General features: G+C 47.1%; 1 protein-coding gene and 1 long non-coding RNA gene across 7 annotated transcripts in view; one reads left to right on the top strand and one right to left on the bottom strand.

Moving 5' to 3' along the window:
* Positions 1 to 25,069, bottom strand: part of FRMD4A (FERM domain containing 4A) — a 644,478-nt gene that overhangs the window by 289,891 nt on the left and 329,518 nt on the right. The window contains exon 1 of one of the 6 annotated variants that reach the window (XM_051820847.3): positions 14,548 to 14,688. The exons of the other annotated variants lie outside the window; for them this stretch is intronic. Coding sequence (XP_051676807.1) covers positions 14,548 to 14,586 — 39 coding nt within the window. The 5' untranslated portion in view covers positions 14,587 to 14,688. Of the gene's footprint in view, positions 1 to 14,547; positions 14,689 to 25,069 lie in introns of those variants that run through there. 6 annotated transcript variants of the gene reach the window in all.
* LOC138845002 (uncharacterized) lies at positions 15,255 to 23,785 on the top strand. The gene is made up of 2 exons (XR_016219116.1): positions 15,255 to 15,598; positions 21,759 to 23,785. It is a non-coding gene; the product is annotated as an uncharacterized LOC138845002 (long non-coding RNA).

Below are 25,069 nucleotides of genomic sequence, written 5' to 3'. Positions count from 1 at the left end.
GCCACCGGGGCTTGAACCTGTGCCCACATGGGATGCCGGCACTGTAGGTGGCAGCTTTACCTGCTACACCACAGCGCCATCCCCTATCCCATCCTTTTGTGAGTCTTTCTCATCATGAACACGTGGCTGGCAAGTAACTCCATAAACATTGGTTGAGTAAATGTGAAACGGTAAGTTTAATGACAGCAACCTTACCTGGAACGCTGTTTATCAGAAAGACGCTAAGAACTTTTCATGCAACAGCTCATTCCTTACAACAGAATTTTTGAGATCCTGTTATCCTCATTTTATAGAGGAATAAACTGAAGTTAAGTAACACAACCATCACACAACTCAGAAGTGCCTGAACTGAGAGCTTCATCCCACTGTACCACCCTGAATCGATCAGGGAGTACTTGATGATGGATTCAAGTGACAAGGCAAGGAGGCAGGAACATGAGAAGTTACGTGGAAGCCAGCTGTGGAAATGGCCAGTGGGCAGCCCAAGCTGAAGAAGGAAGGAGAAGCGGCTGAGGTTCCATGCCAGCAGATTCGTAGTTAGCACTTTACTGCTACCGGACCGCATTTCGTAATGCTTCAGACTCTGAACTCTGTGAAGTCAAGCTGACTGGGTTTGAATCTTGGCTCCATGGCTCACTAGCCAATGATTTAAAGATCCTTGTGACCTGATTCCTAGTTGGGTAAGCTGGATAGTCAGGCGCCTTCCTCATTTGATTGCCTCGAGGACTAAATATAGAGATTTGAAGAATGCATACATTGAGTATTAAATAAATGCCAGCTATTGTCATCAAGAGCCTCTAATTTAGACCAAAGCAGCAGAACGAAGGCTTGCAGGCAGCAGTTGGCTATTTCATAACATTTCTGCAGATGGGGAAAAGATCTGGGTTTATCCTTCAATTGCAAACACTACAAAGAAAGCACAGAGAGGTAGTTTGAGAAGAAGACAAAGGATTACCCAAAACACCAGCGTCCTGCTGACTGTGACCGCAGCACAGACAGTCTTTGCTCAACTGGCTGTGAGGGCTCAGGATGGGGAGAAGGAGTGCGAAGCCCGCCATCGGGGAAGGAATCAGTGTTTCCTACAATTCACAGACAGAACAGTCAAAGTGGGCTCCAGTCTGGCCTCTAATGGTCTCTTACCAGCTGCCTGTCCTTGGGATATGTGACCAAAGCTCTATTTTTTTAACCTGTAAAATGAGGTAACGAGCCCCAGTAGCTACCTTCTAGGTTCACTGGGAGAATTAATATAGAGGCAAAACATTGCAACAGAACTAACTAAAGAGCACCTATGTGTGTGTGTGTGTGTGTGTGTGTGTTAAATTTCTTTTTAGTGATAACCAGTCTGCATCAGTAGTTTCTTTGGATGGCTGAGACGCAGCCTTGCTACAAGAGACATTGGCCCAGGCTAAGTTAACCCCATGCACCACCAGCACTCAAAGTATTTCCATTCTATGAAGTGGCTTCCATGGAATTTAGAGAAGTCTTGGTTGGTACTCTCAGGAATTAGCACTTGCTAGTGTGACACTCCCTCTGGGTACAAGTACCCCCATCAGTGGGAAACAGAGAGTCTGTTCAATCACAAGCTACGATTTGTTTTTTCCGAAGACCTGATATCAACAGGTGATATGCTCACTGTCCTGCAGGGACCTTCTAGAAGAGGGTGTGTTAGACACCTGCCAACTTGTGTCACAGCAGCTGAGCTAATATTTTTAAGCATGTACCCCAGGTGTCAGAAGCCCTGGAGGCAAGCTAAATAAAGCAGTCCTTAAAACAAGGCCGCGCCCACCTCCTCTGTGGTCCAAACATTCAGTAAGAGCAGGTACCTCTTGCTCTTCCACAGCCCTGCCTGGAGTAGAGCGCATAACCGGGGTGGTGCTGGCAGTCTGCACCCCAGCTCTTTCTCAGAGAACTCGGCAGCTGTCAGAGAGGGGGAACTGCAGGTTATCCGGTCCAGCTCAGCAGACTCAGGGGACTGGCCCTGGAGTCAGGACATAGGTTAGTCTTGACTGCACTTTCACTCTACAGAGCTTCAGTTACCTGCAGCTAACCGTGCTCTGAAAATACTAAATTGGAAATTTCAGAAATGAACACACACATTTCTAACTTCAGTGTTGTTCTGGGCAGCATGTTGAGATCTCTCGCTCATGCTGCAGCCCACCCTGGACAGGAAACATCCCTCTGGCCAGCGTAGCTGTACTGTATATACCACCTGCCTGTTAGCCCCTGTCACCGTACTGCTATGCTTGTGTCCAAGGAACCCTCCTTAGCTTAACAATGGCCACAAAGTACAAGTGGAGGGATGGTGGCCATTCAGACATGCTGAAGAGAAGCCGTGAAATGTTAAGGTGAAAGTTTAATAGAATAATTTTTTTAATTTTTTTTTATTTGAGAGGCAGAGAGAGAGAAAGAAAAAGAGAGAGAGAGAGCTGATTTATGCTCCAAATGCCCACGATGGCTGAGACTAGGCTGAGCCAAAGCCAGGAGCCCGGCACCCAGTCCAGGTCTCCCACATGAGTGGCAGCAGCCTAACCAGGTGAGCCATCATTGCTGCTTCCCGGGCCCACAGTAGCAGGATGCTATCGTCAGGAGCTGAAGAGATGCGTGTCGAACCTAGGCACTCCCATATGGAGCATTTTAACTACACGGTTAAACACCTGCCCCACAACCTTTATATTAGTTTCCTTATAAAGGAAAGAGCATAACATAGACAGGAATCAGTACTCTTCCTGATTTGTGGCATCCTCTGGGGGTCTTGGGGGTATACCCCCCATGGATAAAGAGAGACTACGATATATACAATTCAGTGGCTCCAGGACACATGCTAAGGCAGCCTGTCTGGCACAGTGTAACCAACTGCTTGCTCACCTGCACTTCCCAGCCTTTCCAGAAGTTGGGTGTGGTCATGGGACCAGGCCCTGGCCAGAGGTATGTGGGTGGAAAGGATGAGTTTCATTTACTGAACTGGAAGTCCAACCCCTAACAATTTCTCACTGTGACTGTGCCATCCTCTGTACCCCCTTGCTGGCTACAGGAGGAAGGCACAGACCCTGGAGGAGAGCAGAGTTACAAGATGAGAAGGATTGCTCTCATTGTCAGGAAACTGGCGCAGTTTTAGCCAGGTGGCCGCATGGCCCAGCTACCTGAGCCAGGCTCCACCCCCATCCTAATGGGATCTGCTGCTCCTGCTTCCCTGCCCGCCCTCAGGCAAAGTATTAAAAGGGCCTATTGCTGAACACGTGCTCTCTCGGTTTTTCTCTCTTAGCTCGCCTCTCCTGCTCTCTGCTTTCCTCTTCTCTCCTTGCTAGCTCCTCTCCTCTCTGTTTCTTTCTTATACTCTCTTTCTCTCTCTTTCCCTTCGCCACCCCTTCACTCCGCGGTCTGTTGTGTGTTCCCCAATAAACCTTTTCCCTTACTCCGGTGTTCTGGTGTGTTTTGCAACGGCTAACCTTAATATATTACACTCATGGAAGGCTATCTACCAACCCAAGCATGTCTATGATGGTAAATCATTGAGAATTCCAAGCTATCTGCTGCAGAAGCTAAAGTTACTTTGATTGATGTATTCTGTGTTAAAATGGACTGAGCTGGGCCGGCGCCGCGGCTCACTAGGCTAATCCTCTGCCTACGGGCACTAGCACCCCGGGTTCTAGTCCCGGTTGGGGCAACGGATTCTGCCCCGGTTGCTCCTCTTCCAGTCCAGCTCTCTGCTGTGGCCCCGGGAAGTCAGTGGAGGATGCCCAAATGCTTGGGCCCTGCCCCTGCATGGGAGACGAGGAGAAACACCCGGCTCCTGGCTTTGGGTCAGCACGGTGCGCTGGCCGCAGCGGCCATTGGGGGTGAACCAACGGAAAAGGAAGACCTTTCTCTCTCTCTCTCTCTCTCACTGTCCACTCTGCCTGTCATAAATCAATCAATCAATCAATCAATAAATAATGGACTGAGCTGAAAAGTCATCGCTAGTGGGCCCTGAGGTCGAAATTGTTACCTGGTCCTAAACGGCAGCTTCTCTCAGGCTCTAGGCTATGTGGCCATAAGAGGAAATACTCTTCCAACTTATAAGGATGACAGAGAGACCACATCTCCCGTTTCCATCTTTCAAAGGGAATTAGCGTGACATGAAAATAATCAGATTGCACAATGATCATTCATCGGAAACCCATCTGGTGCCACGATGAGCTCATACTCTTGAGAATGAGGAAAATTTCCATCTGACGCTGGGTACCGGGGCTTCCAAAACAGGCCAGCTGGCACCAGAAATGTGCACTGGTGGGTTGGGACAATGGTTACTAGAGTGCCCAGGAGTTAAGACGCATGGACAACATTACCACAAATGATTTAAAATACATTATATTTATTAAATAAGGCCACAGGATGGTAGACTTAATGAATTCGGTGCCCTTGTCCTTCCGTCTGCCGTAACAACTTTGGGTTGGCATATATTATTCCTGCCCATCTGCCTCCCAAGCCCTCTGCCCAGTTAACTCTCACTTATCTTAAAAAAAAAAATCTCTGCTCAAATACTATCTCCTAGGAAGGCTTTCTTGACGTTTTAGAAAAGGCCGGCTCCCCTGTTGTTCTCCTCTAGGTCACTGGCCACCTTGTCCTCAGAATACTCATCTCCAATTTTATTCGCACGGGAATTTGTGCGATTATTACACTAATGCTGCTGAGGGAATGAGTGCTATCAGAGGTCCGGCACTAGAATGCAGCCTTGGTAAGACTGTGGAATCTGATTGGCTATCGTTCACCATCCCAGCTCTAGAAACTAGCATGACTGGGCACGTGGCGGGTGTTCATGGATTACTTGTTAGATGAAGGAACAAACACAGGAAGGAAGGAAGGGAGGGAGGGAGGGAGGGAGGGAGGAAGGAAGGAAAGAAGGAAGGAAGGAAGGAAGAAGGAAACAAAATCTTCATTTAGTGAGAAGCTGAGGCAGAGGGAGCTAGCTCCACTGCAAAGTTAGGAATACGATTTAGGATGCTTGACTCTCTATCTGCTGCTAGCTTTCTTCTTCCAAAGGACTTTGCTGAAAGAAACGACTGCAAATAAACTCCTGTCCAGAGCCAGTCATCCCCTTAGGATGAATGTCTAGCAGGGAGCCGATGAGGAGGGCTCAGAGGAGACCAGCCACTCTGTTCTCCGAGGCGAACACGATGCCCTTGTTTAGAATGTGAAGATGGTAGCACACACATCTCGGGGCTGTCAGGAATCAAAACCACAAGGATGCATTAAAAATATTCTGTAAATTACTGAAAGATACACATATACTGCATAGTTATCTTGAAGTTAGAACACGTGAAAATGTGTCTCTCAGATGATGAAATTTTGAAAACATACATGTTTATAAAATGCAGAACATTTCAAGGATGCTAAGAAAACAGACTCTCTACTTGGTAAAATAATCTTGTTGTTTTCAAGGAAATAGCAGAAACAATAGTTTCTCCATTAGCTCCACCCCTCTCCTCAAGACATAATTTAAGGTAAAAATTGGTTACTCTGGGGCAGGCATTTGGCGTAGTAATTAAGACATCAGTTCAAGTCCTTGCATCCCACGCCAGAGGGCCTGAGTTCAGGTGTTGGAAACACTCTCAATTCCAGATTCCTCCTAACATAGACCCTGAGAGGCAGCAGGTGATGGCTCAGGTAACTGGTCCCTGCCACCCACACGAGAGGTCAGGGTTGAGTTCCTGGCTCCCAAGTTTGGCCTAACCCAGCCCTGGTCATTGTACACGTGTGAGAAGTCAAACAGTGGCTAGATATTCGTTCTCCATTTGGGAGACCCGGATGGAGTTCTAGGTTCCTGACTTCAGCTTGGTCCAGCACTGGCAGTTGTGGCGTTTGGGGAGTGAACCAGTGGATGGAAGATTTCTTTCTCTTGGTCTCTCCCTCTTTCTCTGTAACTCTGCCTTTCAAATAAATCTGAAAAGAAAACAAAAATCCTGGATACTTCTCTTCCAATGGGATTATTATTCGTGGGTTTCCTGTAAATAGAACTCTGGAAGCCCTCACTGTTGGAAGGTAGTTGGATCTGGATTAAAAGCACGACCTGAGTTGATCTCTGCAGTACTTGTTTTTGGCAGAAGATCAGCTTATGCGGGGAGGGACAGCCCCAATGTGAATGGTGACTGATTTGCTCACTGGTGGCTACTTTTAAACTGTCAAAGTACTCTCACTGGAACAAAGGAAATGCTTCCAAGGAAGTGGAAAACATCTTGTCAGACTCAAAAATATTTTATGAACAAAGTAAAAACCAAGACATTCTGTTATTTGGAACAAGATACTCTCCACGTCAAGGAGGAACAATTTAAAACCTTGAGAATGAGAGTTTTGCTTTTGGTCCCATTGCATAGAAGGGACTCCGTGTCAACACAAGAAAACATCACTGCCAAAGATGGGGTGTGTGAAGTTCAAGCACACTGGTGGAAACAGAAACGCACCATCCTCTACTGACAGGCACCAGCAGCCTTAATGAGTGGCAGAAAGTGCTAAAACAAACAAATGTGCAGACTTGACAAAGACAGCTAATAAACTCACTCCTTGGTGCATGCCTCCCCCCACCCCCACCAATCACAACACATGTTGTAGATCATGGGAGAAAAGCTGAGCCCACACCACATGGAGGCATTAAATAAAACAAAGGACATCGCCCTTTGAAAACATACATTGCCGTAACGAAATGATGAAAGGGAAACAGCAAAAATAGCAAATTGAGAATCAAAGCCCCACTTGGCACATGTGGAAGCATTTGCTTGAATCGTGGCATAACCCATCGGGCCCAGAACGGTTGTTTCAGCTGTTTCAGAAGATACAAATGAATCACTGACAACCCAGCCTCCCTTTAGAAGAGCCGCTAGCCATTAGGAGAAATGGCTACTGACATCCAAGGTACACATGCAAACAGTCGATAAAGTTGCAGCTTCAAAAGAATCCCACGTTTAGAAGCATACTTCCTATTACGCAGAAAATCCACAAGCTGTTCTCTGAGAGTAAAAAGACCATCTGAGGCTGAGAAGCGATCCCACGTGTGGGAGATCTTACAGCGTGTGGGATATGTGGTTTTTCTAGGTCACTGCAGGCCTGGCCCTCCGGTGCACACAGGGCCAGCGTTAGAGCCTTGGGTTAGCATTGCTGTACACATTAACAGCAACAACAGAGAGTTCCCAAATTCCTAGCACTTGGGTGGCCTCTAAGCCACTGGTCTCTAGTTCCTTCTAGAATCAGTGCAGAAGGATGGACCACAGTTGGCCTTAAGACCACGTTACATCCAAGTGTATCCAACCCTACTTCTTGGAGGAAGGTGGGGGTGTGCCTTGTGACCTCCTAAAACCAGAAAGAGCAGAGCTATGTTGCCTTTTTGGTGCATTGCCAGCCGGCATTAGCAAAATAAAACACTGGAAACAAAGTTCACAGGTCTTAGGAAGGGTGATGTGTCTAAAAATAGACAAAAAAATTTCCAAAAAGAACAGCAGTAATAAGAAAAAAAAATCCCCAACTAATGATATCCAGCTTTCATAAGTAATAATCTAAAATGTCCTGAAATGTGCCACACATATGTGTTCTACATCTTTGAGACCAGAAGTAATTTCTTTCTTTCACTCTTCCGAAAGTTTGGATTGCACACCCTTGGGGAGGAGAAACTGGGAATGGGCACAGAGAGCCATTCCCCACGAAGCTAATGACACTGCTTTCAAGTCTCCAATAAGGATTCCTGGTAAGACATCCACATGGTCATTCCTGCAAACGTGAGCTATTCTAGTTGTCATCAGGATGACTCACGTCCCTGTGCACTCTGGCCCTCTGCCTGTTCAACTTCTCTTCTTGGTCAGGGAGCACCGGGATGGTCGCAGGCGTTTTCTGGAATTCAGCTTAGGGGAAGTCAGTTTGGAAGGTCGACAGGAATTTCTGTCCCTTAGGTGGGCTGTGCTGGTGGAGCGGCGGCTTCCAGCAACAGCCCCTACTCCTAAGTGCCGACCAGGAAGAACCAGAGCCCTTCTCTTACAGAACTATTATCACGATGACCTGGCTATGGAGGAATGCGGCCAGTGGAAGGGAAGTAAGGGTAAAAACGCTGAGGGCCATTGAGAGCCTTCAAAGAGATCTTCCAGTCTTCAGACAGGGAAAACTGTTAAGATGAGAATTCAGTTTTCCTAATCCCCAAACGTAGGAGTTTTTCCCTGTAAGGAGTGTATCTAATAATTATAAAAACACCACATAATTAAATGGACTATAATTGGATTTCCCCACAACTCCTGCATTCACAAGGCACACATCTGTTGTTCTATCCTAAACAGTATATTCTGCTGTAGATCACATATAAAAGGAACCTAAGAGGAGTCTTCCCAAATTCTATGATAATTCTAAAAATTTGCACCATATTTCTAATGACACGTTGTGAATCTGAAAGAAATCTTTGTAAACTGCCAGTAATAAAAGGACAGATTTTTTTTTTTTTTTTTAAGGAAAGAGAAGGCCGGTGCCACAGCTCACTAGGCTAATCCTCCACCTGCGGCCCCGGCACCCCAGGTTCTAGTCCCAGTTTGGGCGCCGGATTTTGTACCGGTTGATCCTCTTCCAGTCTAGCTCTCTGCTGCGGCCTGGGAAGGCAGTGGAGGATGGCCCAAGTGCACCTGCATAGGCGACCAGGAAGAAACACCCGGCTCCTGGCTCTCTGTCTCTCTGTCTCTCTCTCTCTAACTATGCCTGTCAAAAAAAAAAAAAAAAAAAAAAAAAAAAAAAAAAAAAAAGAAAGAAAGAAAAGAAAAATGGAAATAAGCAATAATTCTGGTGCAAAAGTTTTTATGAAATCCAGGTGTGTTTTTTTCATAACAGGCATTCTTCATGAACTTTTTGAAGACCTCTGCCATGTAGCTGTCTTATATTGAGAACCTGTGATTTTCCTTTCACACTGAAGTTTGTATAATGTTAAATGATTTTTTTTTAATTTCTTTATTTGAAAGTTGGAGGTACAGAGAAAGAAGGGCAGCAGAGAGAGAGAGACTATCTTAAATCTAATGGTCTAGGTGCATCCTTGTGCTAACGAAAGCGGGCAACATTTCATGAGTGTTTCCGATGTGCCGAGCCATGAGCTGAACTGGAAGGGCATGAATGAGTCCCTCTGGTCACCTTGTCAAGGTCACTGCCTATGACCCTCAGTTTTTAGGAGGCACATCATCCTCTGTTTTTTGCACTGTGGATGTTCCCTGACTTGGGATGAGGCTACCCTCTAATAAAACCATTGCTAAGTGGAAAACGCACTGAATGCGCCTGACCCGCCACACCTCCTAGCTGAGCAGCACAGTACAGCGCGCTGCCTTCCATGGTCTGCCCGTGATCAGGGAGCCGACAGGGGCCTCTGCTTGCAGCTGCTGCTGTCTCGTGTGTCAGGATGGGACTGCAGGTGGGCAGCCCGGGGCAAGAGCCAAATTCAACCTCTGAAGTTCTACTAAATGCATATCACTTTTGCACTATTTCGAGTTTTAAAATCTTAAGGCTGTGCATCGTAAGTTGGGGATGGCATCTATAAGCAGTTCCTATTAATAATAGGAGTCACATGTTAAGAACACAGATTGCCAGTCCCTGCCCTTAGACATTCTTCTTTTTAAAAAAATATTTGTTTATTTATTTGTTTGAAAGGCAGAGAGAGAGAGAGAGAGAGAGAGAGAAAGAGAGAAAATCTTCCATCTGCTGGTTCACTCTCCAAACAGCCAGTTCTGGGCCAGACCAAAGCCAGGATCCTGGAATTCCACCAGGGCCATGCTCTGTTGCTTTGCCAGGTGCATTAACAGTCAGCTGGATTGGAAGCAGAGTAGGTGGAACTCCATCTGCTGCTCTCATATGAGATGGTGTCATAAGCAGTGGCTTAACCCACTTGCCACAGTGTTGGTGCCAGACATTCTTATTCTTTAAGTCCAGGGTAAGGCTTAGGACATGATTTACATGCATACATACTATGCATATATAAGATACTCATCCCCTCTCCTGCCACCCCCCGGCACAGTGACTCTGACACTGCCTGTTAGGGCTTTTTTAAGCACCCACTTACTACTTGATAGTATAAGGAGGCCCACTCAGCTCAGTCACTCTGTAGCTGGACTGCACATCAGAACCATCCAGAAAGCTTTTAAAAATACCAACACCCATCCCCAGGTCAATAAAATCAGAATCTCTGGGAGCCATGGCTGGGCATGGTTGTTCTTAAAAGCTTCCCACAGGGCAGGCACTGTGGCACAGTGGGTTAAGCCATCACTTGCCATGATTGAATCTCATGTTAGAGTCTCGGGTTCAAGTCTCAGATACACACTTCCCTGCTAATGAGTACCCGGGGAGGCAGAAGATGATGGCCCATTATTTGGATTGCTGCCACCTATGTGGGAGATCTGGATAGAGTTCCTGGCTCCTGGTTTCTTGATGGCCTAGGCCTGGCTGTTATGGGCATTTGGTGAATGAACCAGCTAAAGTAAGATGTATGTCTCCTTCTCTCTCTCTCACTGCAAATAAATAAATAAATAAATCCTTCTTCTGTCACCCTCCTTTTCAAATATTTTTCTCTTTTAAAAAAATTAAATTGGGGCTGGCACTGTGGCATAGCAGGTAACCCTTCTCAAGTGAATCTGAAATTCATCCAGTGATAGATAGTTATTGCTTTACCTAAGGAGACACTGTACCCTGAAAGTCCAGCTTAAATAAAATACATAAAATGGTCATTAATCACCGTATTAACAATACATAAGACAAGGCTGATGCTGTGGTGTAGCAGGTAAAGCCGCTACCCGCAGTGCTGGCATCCCATATGGGCGCCAGTTTGAGTCTTGGCTGCTCCACTTTCTATCCAGCTCACTGATAATGCGCTCAGAAGGCAGTGGATGATGGCCCAAGTGCTTAGGCTTCTGCACCTGTGTGGGAGCCTTGACTGAAGCTCTTAGGTTTGGATCAGCGCAGCTCCAGCTGTTGCAGTCATTTGGGGAGTGAACCAGCAGATGGAAGACACCTCCCTCTTTCAGTGTGTGTACATCTGCCTCTCTGTAACTCTGCCTTTTGAAGAAATAAATAAATATTTTTTAAAAAAGCAATGCATGATGTACTCTCAATGAGTTTTTTCCCCTTAGGTTAAATATAAAAGGAGCACAGTACATTACACTTGATGGTAGCCAAAAAGGGCACAAGCGATGGGAGCACCGTCCATTAAGAAACAAAATTTCATGTTTATATATTCTTTCTTATTTGCAACACTTTAACATCCTCAGTATCCCTAGCTGAGTTCTTGCAAGGCTGTGAAACTATCACTCTGTTTTTGTGAGGGAGAAAGCCAATGCTAAGACAACTGAAATTTTTTTGGTGGGGAGGGGAACTTTTCCCAAGTAAAGTTAGTTACTTTATGCACTTCGCTCAGAGCCTCTATTTGTTGCGATGCAATTATTTTCGTCTTTGACTCTTCTGGGTAATGCCATGAGGCACTGAAGACAGGCCAGTATGGAGTGTACATCCAAAAGTTCTTGGAAAATGGAATTAAAATAAATAAAAGTTCTTTTTTGTGCAAAAAAAATTTTTTTTAAAGATTTCTTTTATTTATTTCAAAGACAAAGTTACCAAGAGAGGTAGAGATAGAGAGAGGTCTTCCATCCACGGGTTCACTCCCCAAAGGGCCACAATGGCTGGAGCTGAGCCTATCCGAAGACAGCAGCCAGAAGTCTCTTTCAGGTCTCCCACATGGGTGCAGTGGCACAAGGAGTTGGGCCGTCCTCCACTGCTTTCCCAGGCACATGAGCAGGGAGCTGGATCAGAAGAGGAGCAGCCAGGACTTGAACCGGCAGCCATATGGGATTCCAGTGCTGCAGGCCAGGGCTTTAACCCGCTGTGCTACAGCACCAGCCCTGCTGCAAAAAACTGAAATCAATGTAGTTTTTTCATAACACACAATCTCCATGAACTTTTTCAAGACTCATCCTGCATGTGGATTTCAGCATACTTTTGCAACCAAATAATCTTGCTTTTTAATTCCATTTCCCATGAATGTATTTGAAGTACTCTCATCTTGTTTTAAAGGTCCCCTCGTGCCCTCTGCTTGCCAGGAGACACGAGGACTGAGAGCAGTCACAAGCTGCCAGGAGTTAAGAAGTCTTGTCTGGAACCCGTGCTGACCACCCCTTGGTCCCTGGCAGCTGTTCTTTGCTTTTGGTTTCTCTTCCTCCTTCCAGCCCCATCAGCTTGGCTCTGCAGTTGGCTAACTGGGCTTTGGTGCTAACCTCACCTCCCAGGTTGGTGAACCGGTCCAGCATAGACTTACTGTGCTGGCTTTCCCCTCAGAAACTGCTTTCCAGAGCGGTCTGTGGGATGATCTCCCTGCTGCAGGCAAGGCTGATGGGCTAGAGGAATCTGCCCCATGGCTGACCTGCCCGCCTCGGCCAGACACTGACCGTGGCCAAGCACGAGAAGTGATGAGCTTGTGTCGCATCTGTCCCCAACGAGGCCAGGCAGAGAACTGCTGCTGGGCTGGTGTCTTCTGAAATGAACTGAACTGCATTGGGGTTCAGCAGAATAAATTCCCTTCCAGGGCTGGTGTTTTCCTCACTATCTTTTATCAGTAATGGAAGTCCTGAGTCCCCAGAGGTGGGGCTAGCCCACCCTGCTTACTGAGAAGCCCGGTTTTTATATGATTTGATGAGATGTGAGACAAGACAAACAGGGAGATCAAAAGAAAGTAGGAAGGGGAAGCAAGGAACCAGGGCTCCCAAACTCTCATTAGTCACAGCAATAACTGGAAAGCCAGAATTATCTTTATTATCATCTGAGAGGCACAGAGGAGGAGAGAGAGCACACGCATTCCCTTGAACACTGGTGCGCTCCCCAGATGCCCACTGTGGCCCTGGGCCAGATGGGAGGGGGCAAAACTGAGACCAGAACGCAATCCAGGACTCCCGTGGGTTGGCAGCAACGTACTAGGAGCCATCCCCACTGCCTTCCAGAGGCTGCACTAGCAGGAAGCTCAGAGGCAGAGCCTGGAATCAAGTCCAGGCACTCCGATTTGGGACGTGCGGGTCCTAAGCAGTGTCTTACCGCCAGGCCAAACGCGCAACCTGAATGAATGAACTTGATTAAACAATTACCCCAAGATTCCATGCTAGGGGACATCTGACTCCAAACTGAGATGTCCAAAACAGCTTCAAATGAACAAATCATCCACATCGCTGTGAGAATTCTCCAGCTGGGACATACTCCCTACTGCCCCAGAATGCTTTCAGATTCAAAACCTGTCATTGGAAACATGTAAATTTTTCAGATGGTTGTCAAAGTTGGGAAGATTTCCCTGAAGTTCCCCTTATACAAGATCTGTTATAGTTAATGCTGCTATTTATAGTAAAACGGTAGGTGCATGCTCATCAAGCCCAAGAATTCTGGGAAAATATCATCTCCAGACATCATGTCTGCCCGTAGGCAGACGAAGAAGGGTGGCAGGGATTGTGATGGTGGTGGGGGCGGGGAGCACTGTGCCAGCATCTTGAGCACACTGTCCAAGGAACTATCCTTTCAATCCAGACATTCCACTGGGAGGGGCTGGGGGAAGGGAGAGCCATGCGGTCCTGAGTAGTTTAGCCATTATGGTTCATTAAGGCTTTATACACTGCCAAGTGATGCCTCAAAATACAAAAGCCAGCTGTGCCTGCGTGGTTGCAAACTGTGTGGTGAACCAGTGATCAAAGAGACAGAGGGTCAGACCATTCAAGTTGACTTAATGAAATAAACTGTGTTACGAAAACCCAGCCGCTTCAGGGAAATTGGTGATCCACCCCCTCGAAGAAGCACATGATGCTCTGCCTCCCTCCCTCCCGACCCCTACCCTAAGCAGTCTGGCTCCTCTCAGGCTGGGCAGAGATGTGGCACAATGCCACCCATCCAGACCTATGGCTGAAAGAGCAGATGCTTTCGTCTCCTCTTTCTGAAATGCTCCCCGGCCAACTGATACCCCAAGTGCCACCCTCCTGCAGATATGGGCATAAGCTATGCGCAAACATCTGATTGCATAGGCTGCAATAAAATCCACTGAAAGACAGGGGTTGGAAAGAGGGCAAGCCTGGATATTGTTGCTGGTGCTCATCCGCCTTGCCTGCTGTCCCACATGCCACATGTCCCTTACCAGCTTGTCACTACCCCAACACACAGGCACCCACATGCTTTCAGAAAGCATCACCCCTTGTGAGAGGAACATGAGCAGGTGAAAAGAGCATCCTTTGTCTTTGGAGCCAGAGAAACTAATGTTTAAGCCACAGAGCACTGCCATTCACTCTAAGCAATGCTGAACAACTTACATCCTTCTCCATCTCCCCAGCGGGGACACACACACACCAGATATAGAAGTGTTCTGAAATCTCATGGAGGTCACACTTTCTGAGCACCTCCCACAGTACCTGACCCCAAGGAGGTGACACTCAGTTCACATCAGCCTGCTCCCCCGAGTCCTAGGCACAGACGATCAAAGTTCCATTCCTTCCCCTACTGTCCACGCCGCTTTCTCACAGTGCAAGGAAACAGAACAGGAGATGTGGGTCCCACCTGGTAGACAGCCCTGCAGATGCACCATGGTCTCAGCATCTTCGGCCAGTCCTCAGCGCTTGGCCAGTCGGGTCCCAGCTACATGGGCAGATCCTCAGAGCCAAGCAGCCCGGCAGCCATACCAACTGCAGGCTCTGCCTTTGCCCCTCTGGTCCCAGGTCCCACAGAGAGGGCTGTGTTCTTTTAGTAACACAAAGTTGCAAGGTCACTGCGATGTAATCAGGCAAGAAAAAAAAAATGCAGCCAAAATAACTCAGCTTCCTCTTTGCTCTCCTCGCTCCCTACCTTCCCTCACTGCTACCCTCCCGGATCTTGAGAGAGTTTGCCCTCAAGGATTAGCAGCAGGCTCCTAAATAAAAGTCTTTCCTCCCCGTCTTGGGGGACTCACCAGGGACAAGGTCAAGATCAACCTCAGTGTGCGGAGTTGCACATCCGGGCCTCTAGGTGCACTGCAACACACACGGAAGCTGGCAGGTGAGAACAGAGTGTTAAAGATCGCCCTTCCGGAGACACCACTGAGTTCTCATGGTGCCGGATTCCAGCTGTCCAGGGTGAGAACGCAAAAGGAAGAGGGCTGCAGCCTCCCCTGCCAACATTCCAAGACATTCCATCAATTCTCTTAACTCTTTAAATCTTGGAGGACCCAGCAGATTCTGCCTGGCCAAGCAAAGAGCCCAACTTCATAGCAACGCTGGAGGCATGGCTATTTCTGTGGGCAGTGCGGAAAATCACAGGCATTTTCTTTGGAAACACTCTAAGTTTAGGCTAGGATGAAAACGGATCTAAGGAAACTGATCTGAAGGACGTAATATCCACATGGAAGAGGGTGGAGGAGAGTGGCGAGAGGGGGTGAAGGCAACCAGCCAGTCCCAGTTTTTCTCATGGTGGAGGATTTTCTACAAAAGCGCTTGCTCTTCTAGCGGATAAGCCACAGATAGAACTGAAGCCAAGGAAGGACACGGAGTTAAATATGTTACAACTAATTGCTGATTGTTTTTAACTGTTTCAGAAGGGAATCCACCTCCAAACTCAAGAGGTCTGATGCCCAAAGGTGAGCTTCCAAAGCTGGAAGGGGAGGTGAGGGGCGGGAGAGAATGCAGTCACAGTACCACCTGTAGGTGTGGGCTGGTGCCGCGGCTCACTAGGCTAATCCTCCGCCTAGCGGCGCTGGTACACCGGGTTCTAGTCCCGGTCGGGGCGCCGGATTCTGTCCCGGTTGCCCCTCTTCCAGGCCATCTCTCTGCTGTGGCCCGGGAGTGCATTGGAGGATGGCCCAAGTGCTTGGGCCCTGCACCCCATGGGAGACCCATGCCCATGAAATAAGTCAAGGGATACTAAGGAATTCTTTCTACAAACACCCTGTAAACAGAGACTTTTTTATTTATAAGGTGAAGGAGGGAAGGAAAGCAGAAAAGGATGAAGGGAGGTGTGGAGGGGAGAGAGGAAAAGAAAAGAAAACCAAATAGTATGCAGAGAATGATGGTGTCATGACTATTAGCTAACTGCCTTGGTATTTTCAAGAAAAAATAAATGCAAGTTATATCACAGTTCGCTTATGTGTGTGTGCCCTGAGCTGACACTCTTCATCTCCTGGGGAATTTGGATGTGAACCAGGCCCTTATCCAAAGCATGTAATTATGGACTAGATAGGGGCAGTTATAAAGACACTGTTTTATTCGACGATTAAATAATGTGACTTAAACGAATTCTTTTCAACTTAAATATATACTCTCAGCTTATGGTCTGGGAACTTTTCAGGTATAAAGGGGCCACAATAAGCTTTGTAAGAAACAAGAGTGAACATAAACATCTGACAGCAGCAAGCCTGACGCACAGTGCACTGGTCCTCCACGGAGGCTCGTGCTGGAGGCTGCAGTCTGAGCTGGTAACAGGAGCGGGGCCCGTGGACGCATGGGCTGCAGGACACTCGTTGTGCCTCACTTCTGGTGAGGACGTTGCCTGGTTTCACTGGCTCCAGTGCCTTCAGTCCCATCCCCGATTCTGCCCTCATCTTTAAGTCACTGAGTTTCAAGGGCAGCTTCCCATACTGCATTGGAGAGGTTTTGCTCACAAGTGACATGGCTACTCATGATCAGGTTGCCCTGAGCTTTGCAAAGGGGTTTAGAATCCCCAGGGCCATTACATATAGAGGGGTGTGTGTCTGAGGGTGTACATGTCTGTGCACGCCTATGTGTGTAGCAAGTCTCACTGAGTGTGTGCTTCTGTGTGTGTGTGTGTGTGTCTGCTGTGTGTGTGCATACTCATCTTCAGTTTGCACAGGAGGAAGTCACAGTGCACAGGGGCAGAGGGATCTGCTGGCCACATGAACACCGTGATGGGGCCAAAGCATGACACTAGGGCTCATCAAACAAACAAATGACTTGGATTTCTCTTATGGACTCCTAAGCCCTTTAAAAAACTTTCCATGAAAAATAACAGAAACCACGGGTTTCCTACAGGGTGGTTTGCCACTTAAAAACTTAAGGAGAATCACGGATCAGGGAGAGCAGCTTCCAGAGGGGTGAATAACACCACTTTAGATGCTAGGAAGACAATTAGGAACACCCAGGCCATCATCCTCCCATGCATGAGAATTCTTGGTAATTCGGGAGTAAAAGGAGTCAGTGTTGAGTGGGTTGGCTGCACTGGGTTCAGGGTGGAGCATTTGCATGCTGGATGTCCTGGGAACATCGCAAGGAGGCGGCCTTGCTGATGCCAGGAAATCCTATCCAGGGACAGAGAGAAGAGGCAGTGGGATGGCTGCCGGGACCCCGTGCCGCCCCGCCCCAGCCCTCTCTCCAACAGCGCCCATGTTAGTCCTGCCAATTAATCATCTTTCCTATCTTGGCGCCTCTGTATTGTCACTGCTCCCAAACCCTCCTTCACTGCTTCTGGTAAGGACAGAGGAATTTTTTTAAAAAAAGTAATAAATGCCTCTGCCTGACTCTGGGGGATGTTTTAAGACATAATGACTGCCTTGAAAGGGACTCAGAAAAACTCTAAAAGTGATGTACAGTATAATTGTGAACAAAATTTGCAAAATACATAAGTACACAGGAAATAGCACACATGGAGAAATATATTTATAGCAACCAAAGAGACGTGATCAGAAATGCAATCTAGCATAACCCATCTCACCCATTCAGAGATGAGCTCCTGCCACCTACATGGGCACATGCCAGTCGTCAGACTGGGTAGAGAACTCCTACACTCTACACTGGCAAAGGCAGCTCCTTGAGCTCCTTTTTAAAAAAGATTATTTATTTATTTATTTGAGAGGTAGAGTTACAGACAGTGAGAGGGAGAGACAGAGAGAAAGATCTTCCATCTACTGGTTCACTCCCCAAATGGCCACAACAGCTGGAGCTGCGCTGATCCAACGCCAGGAGCCAGGAGCTTCTTCCAGGTCTCCCATGTGGGTGCAGGGGCCCAAGGACTAGCATTTTTTAAGCAATTCTTTTGGATGCATCTTATATCTTTTTTTTTTTTTTTTTTGACAGGTAGAGTTAGACAGTAAGAGAGAGACAGAGAGAAAGGTCCTCCTTCCTCCATGGGTTCACCGCTAAAGTGGCCGCCATGGCCAGTGTGTTGCGGCCAGCACGCTGCTCCGATCGGAAGCCAGGAGCCAGGTGCTTCCTCCTGGCCTCCCATGCGGGTGCATGGCCCAAGGATCCAGGCCATCCTCCACTGCACTCCCCGGCCATAGCAGAGAGCTGGGCTGCAAGAGGAACAACTGGGACAGAACCAGCGCCCCGACCGGGACTAGAACCCGGGGTGCCGGCACTGCAGGCGGGGCTTAGCCTAGTGACCTGCGGCACAGGCCATCACCTTACTATCTTTTACCTGGAGGATATGATGATAAAGGGCAGATTCCTCTCACATCTAAGCTGTCCAAAGCCAAGAAGCTTCATTTAGGCATTAAGGCCTTACGGGAGGCCAGAGTCCTAAAAAGGATCAATGGTGGCTCATTCCAAAGTGGGGCTGAGATGATAGGACCGCACTGAGGGCAGAAGCCGAGGCAGGCTAGGAAACACGCACCCACCTCAGTGTCGGCTTTTACAGGAGGCAGAGTTCTTCTGGGCTTTATGTGCCTTCAGAGAAACACCCTATTTCTGTACACACGCAGATTTCTTCAGTGCCCAGCTACTCACCTGCTCTCAATTCTGCATTCTCTTTATGCCCTCCTTCCAGCACAGGGCCCACGTGAGGTGTAAAACTTGTAGCACATGACTTTCCAACCATCCCCTGAACGCGTTTCTTATGAAGTCTCCACGTGTAATCAGGGCGCTGGAAGCTCTCTTCTAGAAGTCAAGGTTGGCCCTGACTCTTGATTTGTGTTCTTGGAAAACACTTAGTTGAGATACAATGTACACAATATACACTTCACCCATATTTTAAAGTATACCGCTCAATTGTTTTCTTAGGATATTCATTGGTTTGGGCAATCATCACCACAATCTAACGTGAGAACATCTTCATCACCACCGAAAGACACTTCAAACCCCTTTGTCACAGCCTTTACCTATTGGAACTGCTGGGTCCATGCATCAATGGGAACCTTATATTGAACCTTTGGAAGTGTTGCCAGGCTCTTCCAAATTAGATGCCCATTTTACACCCCCTTGAGCAGTGTGGGAGGGTTCCTATGTCTCCACGTTCTTGTTGATATTCTCATTGTCTTTGGATTGTAGTCATGCTAGTGAGTGTGGAGTGGTAGCACTCTTGGCTTCTGGACTGAATTCCACCGCATGGCCTTCGGGGAGACTAGGCCTTTGGGGCAGAAAGGAGAAAGGGCTGCTTTAAGCTGTCCCTCCTGACTTAGCCCCCTGGCATTCTGCCGGAGACAGGCCCTGGGCAAGCAGAGGCTGGGGTATCCACGAGCCCAGCAAGGTCTCCTCCATACTCAGCAGCTCCCCCTCCAACAACCCCGTCCGCCCCAGATGCCATCATGCCCACCACCAGGAGCCAGAGCCCAGACATTTTGGGAAGTTACCATTTGTCACTTTATAATCCCAGCTCCAGTGCTTTGGAAAAAGGATATTTAGAAATAGCACTTGTATGGCTAAGTGAGTGGGCGATGTGCAAACCCTGAACCCAAACAATCTTCTGAAATCCGGAGGCATTTCAGGACTGCTCACTAACACATTTAATCCCATATTTGGGTCTGGAAAATGTCCCAGCTCTGACAAAGAGTCATCATTGCGCCATCATTCTCAACCCAGGAACCCAAAAGACCCATTTATATAAATGCTAGAGAATGTACTATGTTCATTTTAGGGGTAGAATAATAATTTTTTTAAAAAATCCCTGGCTCTATATATAAAAATATTTTGGGTCCCTGGGAAAGTACAAGAGAGGCAGGAGCTGCCCTCTGGCTCAAGCACTTTTGAGCAGCAAGCCAAGAACTATATTTAGAAATATTCCCCTCAAGCTCTACAAACCATTACACAAGCGAGCCTATGGCCATAAAAGTGATGTCATCTAGCAATTACCCCCAGTTGGGAAAGTAAGCTCTCATATACATGCCAGTCCCCGGTAGAAATAAAATCAGAGCCGCTTGAATTAAATCAGTCCAGGCCCTGACCCAGAAATTAAATGCCCTCAGCCTCTCTTAATCTCCCGTTATTTGGTTTCCATGGAACTCAGTGGCCAGGGTGAATTCTGAGTATATATTTTGCAAGCATGTGCTTATGGGATCACAGCCTTAGGTGAATAAAAAACGCAGACTTTGTTTTGTTTAGGGGTTACAAACATTCAGCAGAGCCACAGGCCTGATGAGAGGGAAGCTGTACAGCGAGGTGTTGGGGGCTGCTTGCTTGAGTCTCCAGAGAGAAGAGCAGGCTACTCCAGAGCTCCTTGCTTTCACAGAGGGTGAGCGCGCTGCCAAGAGGCTTGCTGGAGAGTTGCTTAATGCCCCAGGCAGGTCTACCCTCTTCTAGAACACCCACTACACTTTTAAAAAAAAAAGTATTTGGAATTTATATATTTTTATTTATTTGAAAAGCAGATAGAGACAGAAACAGAAAGATCATCTCTCCAGTGATTCAGGCCAAAGCCAGGACCCCAGAACTGCATCTGGGTGGTAGGGACCCAAGCACTTGAGCCAGCACCTGCTGCTTCCCAGGATAAGGATGAGCAGGAAGCTAGGACTGGAAGTGGAGCTGAGACAGGAACCCGGCATGCTGCCACACGCTGTGGTATCCCAAGCAGTATCTCAACCACGGCACCAAACACCTGCCCCTGTGCTCTGAGCTGCACTGGTATGCTGACCCTTGCCTCAACCCCCTTTCAGCCCACAGTATGTGGTTCATGGCTGCATGAGCCCACGTGATAACCAGTTGCAGTGTATGGTATTGTCTTAGAAGTCTATCTGTGAAACACATGAAATCTGTTCTCTTCATATTCATAAAAAATTTTAAAAAGACATAATTAACATGTTCCTCCCAAATAGAAATTGAGAAGGGGTTAGAAAATCAGTGTTCAGAAGCTGTGAAGAGAATTGAGGCCAGCCCCATGAGGAGAAAGCTCTCTTTTCTTTCTGATGTAAAATGGGGGATAAGTAGAATTTATGGGGGGATGTTCAAAAAGTTTATGGAAGATAGGCATTATCCTTTTGTTCCATTCTCCCATGAACTTTTTTGAGTTATCCTCATAGAAGAGGTAAACAGAGATAGGAACACTTAATTTTTGCCTAAAGCTGATTCCTTAAGTATCCTTGACCCAATGAGTATTGTATTGCTCATAAGATATTAAAGGGTTTTGTGGCTTTTTAAAAAGTGTTTGCTTATTTAAGACTCAGAGAGAGACACAGAGAGAGGGGGCAAGAAGGGGCAGGGGAGGGAGAGAGCTAGCTAGCTCCCATCTGCTCACTGGTAGAAGCTCCCAAATGCTTACAACAGCTCGGAATGGGCCAGGTGGCAGCAGGGAGCCAAGAACTCCATCCAGGTCTCCCACATGAGTGGCAAGGATCCAACTATCTGAGCCATCATTGAGGCCTCCCAGAGCATACATGAGCAGGAAGCTGGAGTCAGCAGCAGAGCTGGGACTTGAACTTGACCACTTCCACATGTATTGCAGGCATCTTAACTACTAGGCCAAGTGCTTGTTGAAGGTTTCATTATTTTAATGTGCTACTCATTTACAGTAATGTCCCTTTCTTCTCTCAAACTCCTCTAATTTAACCATCTTACGTTTTTCTTTTTTGCCCCTAGTGTCTTCTTGACCTTGTAACGACTTCTGACCAAGTGAATGAAAATGTGTATTTTCTACAAAAGCTTTCCTTGCTGCTCCTCGGTGACAGGCCTACGTGAAGAGCTTCCCTGTGTGGCCTAAACTCTCTGGCAGGCAGAACTGGTGCTCTTCTCCTTTTGACATCTCAGGGAGCAGGCACAAGAGGGTGAGCCCTACCTTCCTACTAGGGAAGGAGACACCACCGAGGGTGGCAAAGACAAGGCTAGAGGTCTGATGAATGGCACTAGAATGGCCTTGCCAGCATGGGTCAGAGGCAACTTTGGAGAGCTGCTCATCTGGGGAACATTGTGTAGGCCATGTTTTCCTAGGATGTTTTTCTCAAGGGGACAGGCAGGCAGAGGTGTAAATGGTGCCTGGCCATGTGAGACAGTGACCCTCCCAGTGTTACTGGAATCACAGAATCCTTGAGTCGAGAGGTGGGGGCTCCAGCAAGCTCTTGGCTGTTAGAAGTCTAGGGGATTTGGTCTGTGACAAAAAAAAAAAAAAAAAAAAAAAAAAAAAAAATCTTGTCTTTTAGTCTGAACCATTTTCTGTTTTGGCCACAGAGAACTCAGGTATACTGTGGAAGAACTTCCATGTGGTAGAGTAAAGTTAAAATATTTAGTTTATTATTTTGACAAAAGTCTTCTCATGAAGCAGCATCTATAACAGCAAAGACAGAAAAATCCCAAATAAACAAAACAATAAGCCACAGAAAATGATCTATACTAGTTTGGCCAGTGGGGATTGAATTAGTCAATGAATCAGATTTTTTTTTGTATTACAAATTCAAAGTGAGTCAATAAGGGAATGTTTTGATATCTGAAAAATCAGGCCTGTTTCAGGATTAGCTTGTTAATCTATTGGGTTGCCTAGACGACCACTGAAAAATTCAAGCTGTACTTTCTCATTAAGATCTCTCGGAGATTAAAAAACAATGTATCCTAGTGGTGCTTTTTGGGACCATTTAGATTAGTTTCATGATAGGTGGTGCAGTCTGTTCTGAATTTTGGCTGACTGAGGATGGTAGGTGTGGATAGAGATCTGGTACAGGGCTTGAAAAATGTTTTGTAGATTCACAAGTATTCTGAAATTGGAAGCTTAAAAACAAAACGCAACAAATACCCTGGGGTTGGAGGTCTAGGTAAATGGTGGAAATCAGGACAGTGGCAGCGACGTCCAAAATCACCCAGAACTTAAAGGTCAAGGTGAATCAGTGAGTTCAAAGTAGCTAGAGGATCTATGAATAATGAGTTCAGAGTGCAGGTGGACCAGACACCTAAGCCAAACAGACCAACAGGTGGAAGAAAAGGCCAGGCAGGGTGGTTACAAGACTGAAGGGAGAGCAAAGGGGGTCAGATCATGCTCCATCTGCCTGTACCTAGGCTTACAAATCCTTCTTGTTACAGCAACAGTCGAACTCCCAGCATGCACCAGGGACCTTCAGTTAGAAGCAGGTAAGTGTGTAATCATGGATAATCTCCTCTATTTGCATCTCTTCTGTGTCCTGACAATTTCTGACAGAGGCCATGTGCCCCCTTAGGTGAAGTATTTACTTAACCCAAAGCCCAGCGAGTCCCTGAATTTGCAAGGTGTCCTTTTCCTCATGTGGAATACAGCAAAGTCCACCGTCCCCTGAGGGGAGGCAACCTTGACCCTGGAGCACGGAGAGGGCATGGTAATTAAGGGATGGAAAGAAACAGAATGCCTGTGCACCATCCAGAGGAAAAAAACCGTATTACGTTCTCCCAGGCTATGAACTACCTGAAAATCTATAAGGAAAACTTCCTTAGACTTTATTGTTTGATTCATCATAAAAAATGTAATGGAATGAATGCCCTCTTCCCTTTCTCCAAGTCTCTGTGTGGTATAAACTCAGGTAGACTTCCACTAGAGAGCAAGGCCACTGGAGCAGGGTATTGGTTATTACCCCTTTGACGCAGAAACAAAAGCGTTGATTTAGGATTTGGAGAAGTACAGATGCTTAAGAGCTAAGTGCCTTCTATCAGTGACTGCTTAAAAAAAAAACGGAAACAGTGGCCTCATTGTCCCTCAGCTGAGCCCAGGGTTCTTGTTAAGCAGCCCCTGGTGACGGGCAACACTGAGACTGCTTCCATTGAGTTTAACCACAGGGAAATGGTCCAGGGTGGGTGGGGTGGGGACACACCAGCTGCTTCACCAAAACTCAGGGTGTATTTCAAAGTACTAAAACCAAAGCAAGGGCAGGCGTGTGGCACAGTGGCGACGATGCCACTTGGGACACTTGCATCCCATTAATGAGAGTGCCAGGTTTGAGTCCTGGCTCTGCTTCTTATCCAGCTTCTTGTTCATGTGTACTTCGGCAGGCAGCAAGTGATGATTCAAATGCTCGGGTCCCAGCCTCTCATGTGGAAGACCTGGAGGGAGTTCTGGGCTCCTGGATATGTTGCAGGTGTTTTGAGGAGTGAACCACTAGATGGAAGATTTCTCTCTGCCTTTCAAATAACATGAAAGGAAATGATAAATTTTTTAAGATTTATTTATTTATTTAAAGTCAGAATTACACACAGAGAGAGGAGAGGCAGAGAGAGAGAGGTCTTCCATCCGACAGTTCACGCCCCGATTGGCCACAACGGCCAGAGCTGTGCCGATCTGAAGCCAGGAGCCAGGAGCTTCTTCTAGGTCTCCCATGTGGGTGCAGAGGCCCAAGGACTTGGGCCATCTTCCATTGCTTTCCCAGGCCATAGCAGAGAGCTGGATCAGCAGAGGAGCAGCTGGGACTCGAACTGGCGCCCGTAGAGGATGCCAGTGCTTCAGGCCAGGGCATTAACCCACTGCGCCACAGCAACGGCCACAGAAATGATAATTAAAAAAATAATAACACAGCAGCCAAACTGGCAGCGTCCTTGGGAAACTGAACTGTGCTCACAGCCAAGCCCCAGCCATGAACTTCTCCCAGTTTCCCAGGTTCGTAGCCCCTCCTGTTTCATGGGTGATATGTGGGAGCTTTTCTGGGTTTCCCACCCTTCAAACCTCTCAGTTCCAGATACGGATCTCTCCTTTTTTTTAAATCATGGTAAATACAAATTATTATCGTGTTTTTAAGGATGTGGTTCAGTGGCATAAAGCATATTCCCACTGTTGCACAACCGTCACCACTATCCATCTCCAGAACGTTTTTAGCGTGTAAAACTCTACCTCTGATCCATAAAGCAGTAACTCCCCATCCACACCCCCTTCTCTCCATGCCCTGGTGCCTCTATCATTCTTTTTTTTTTAAAAACAAAAGATTTATTTATCAATATGAAAGGCA

The sequence above is a fragment of the Oryctolagus cuniculus genome, chromosome 13, assembly GCF_051225735.1.
Source record: "Oryctolagus cuniculus isolate XC-2025 breed Fujian yellow rabbit chromosome 13, ASM5122573v1, whole genome shotgun sequence".
NCBI lineage: Eukaryota > Metazoa > Chordata > Mammalia > Lagomorpha > Leporidae > Oryctolagus > Oryctolagus cuniculus.
Note: the sequence above shows the minus strand (reverse complement) of the source record. Positions and strands in the feature narration are given on the sequence as shown.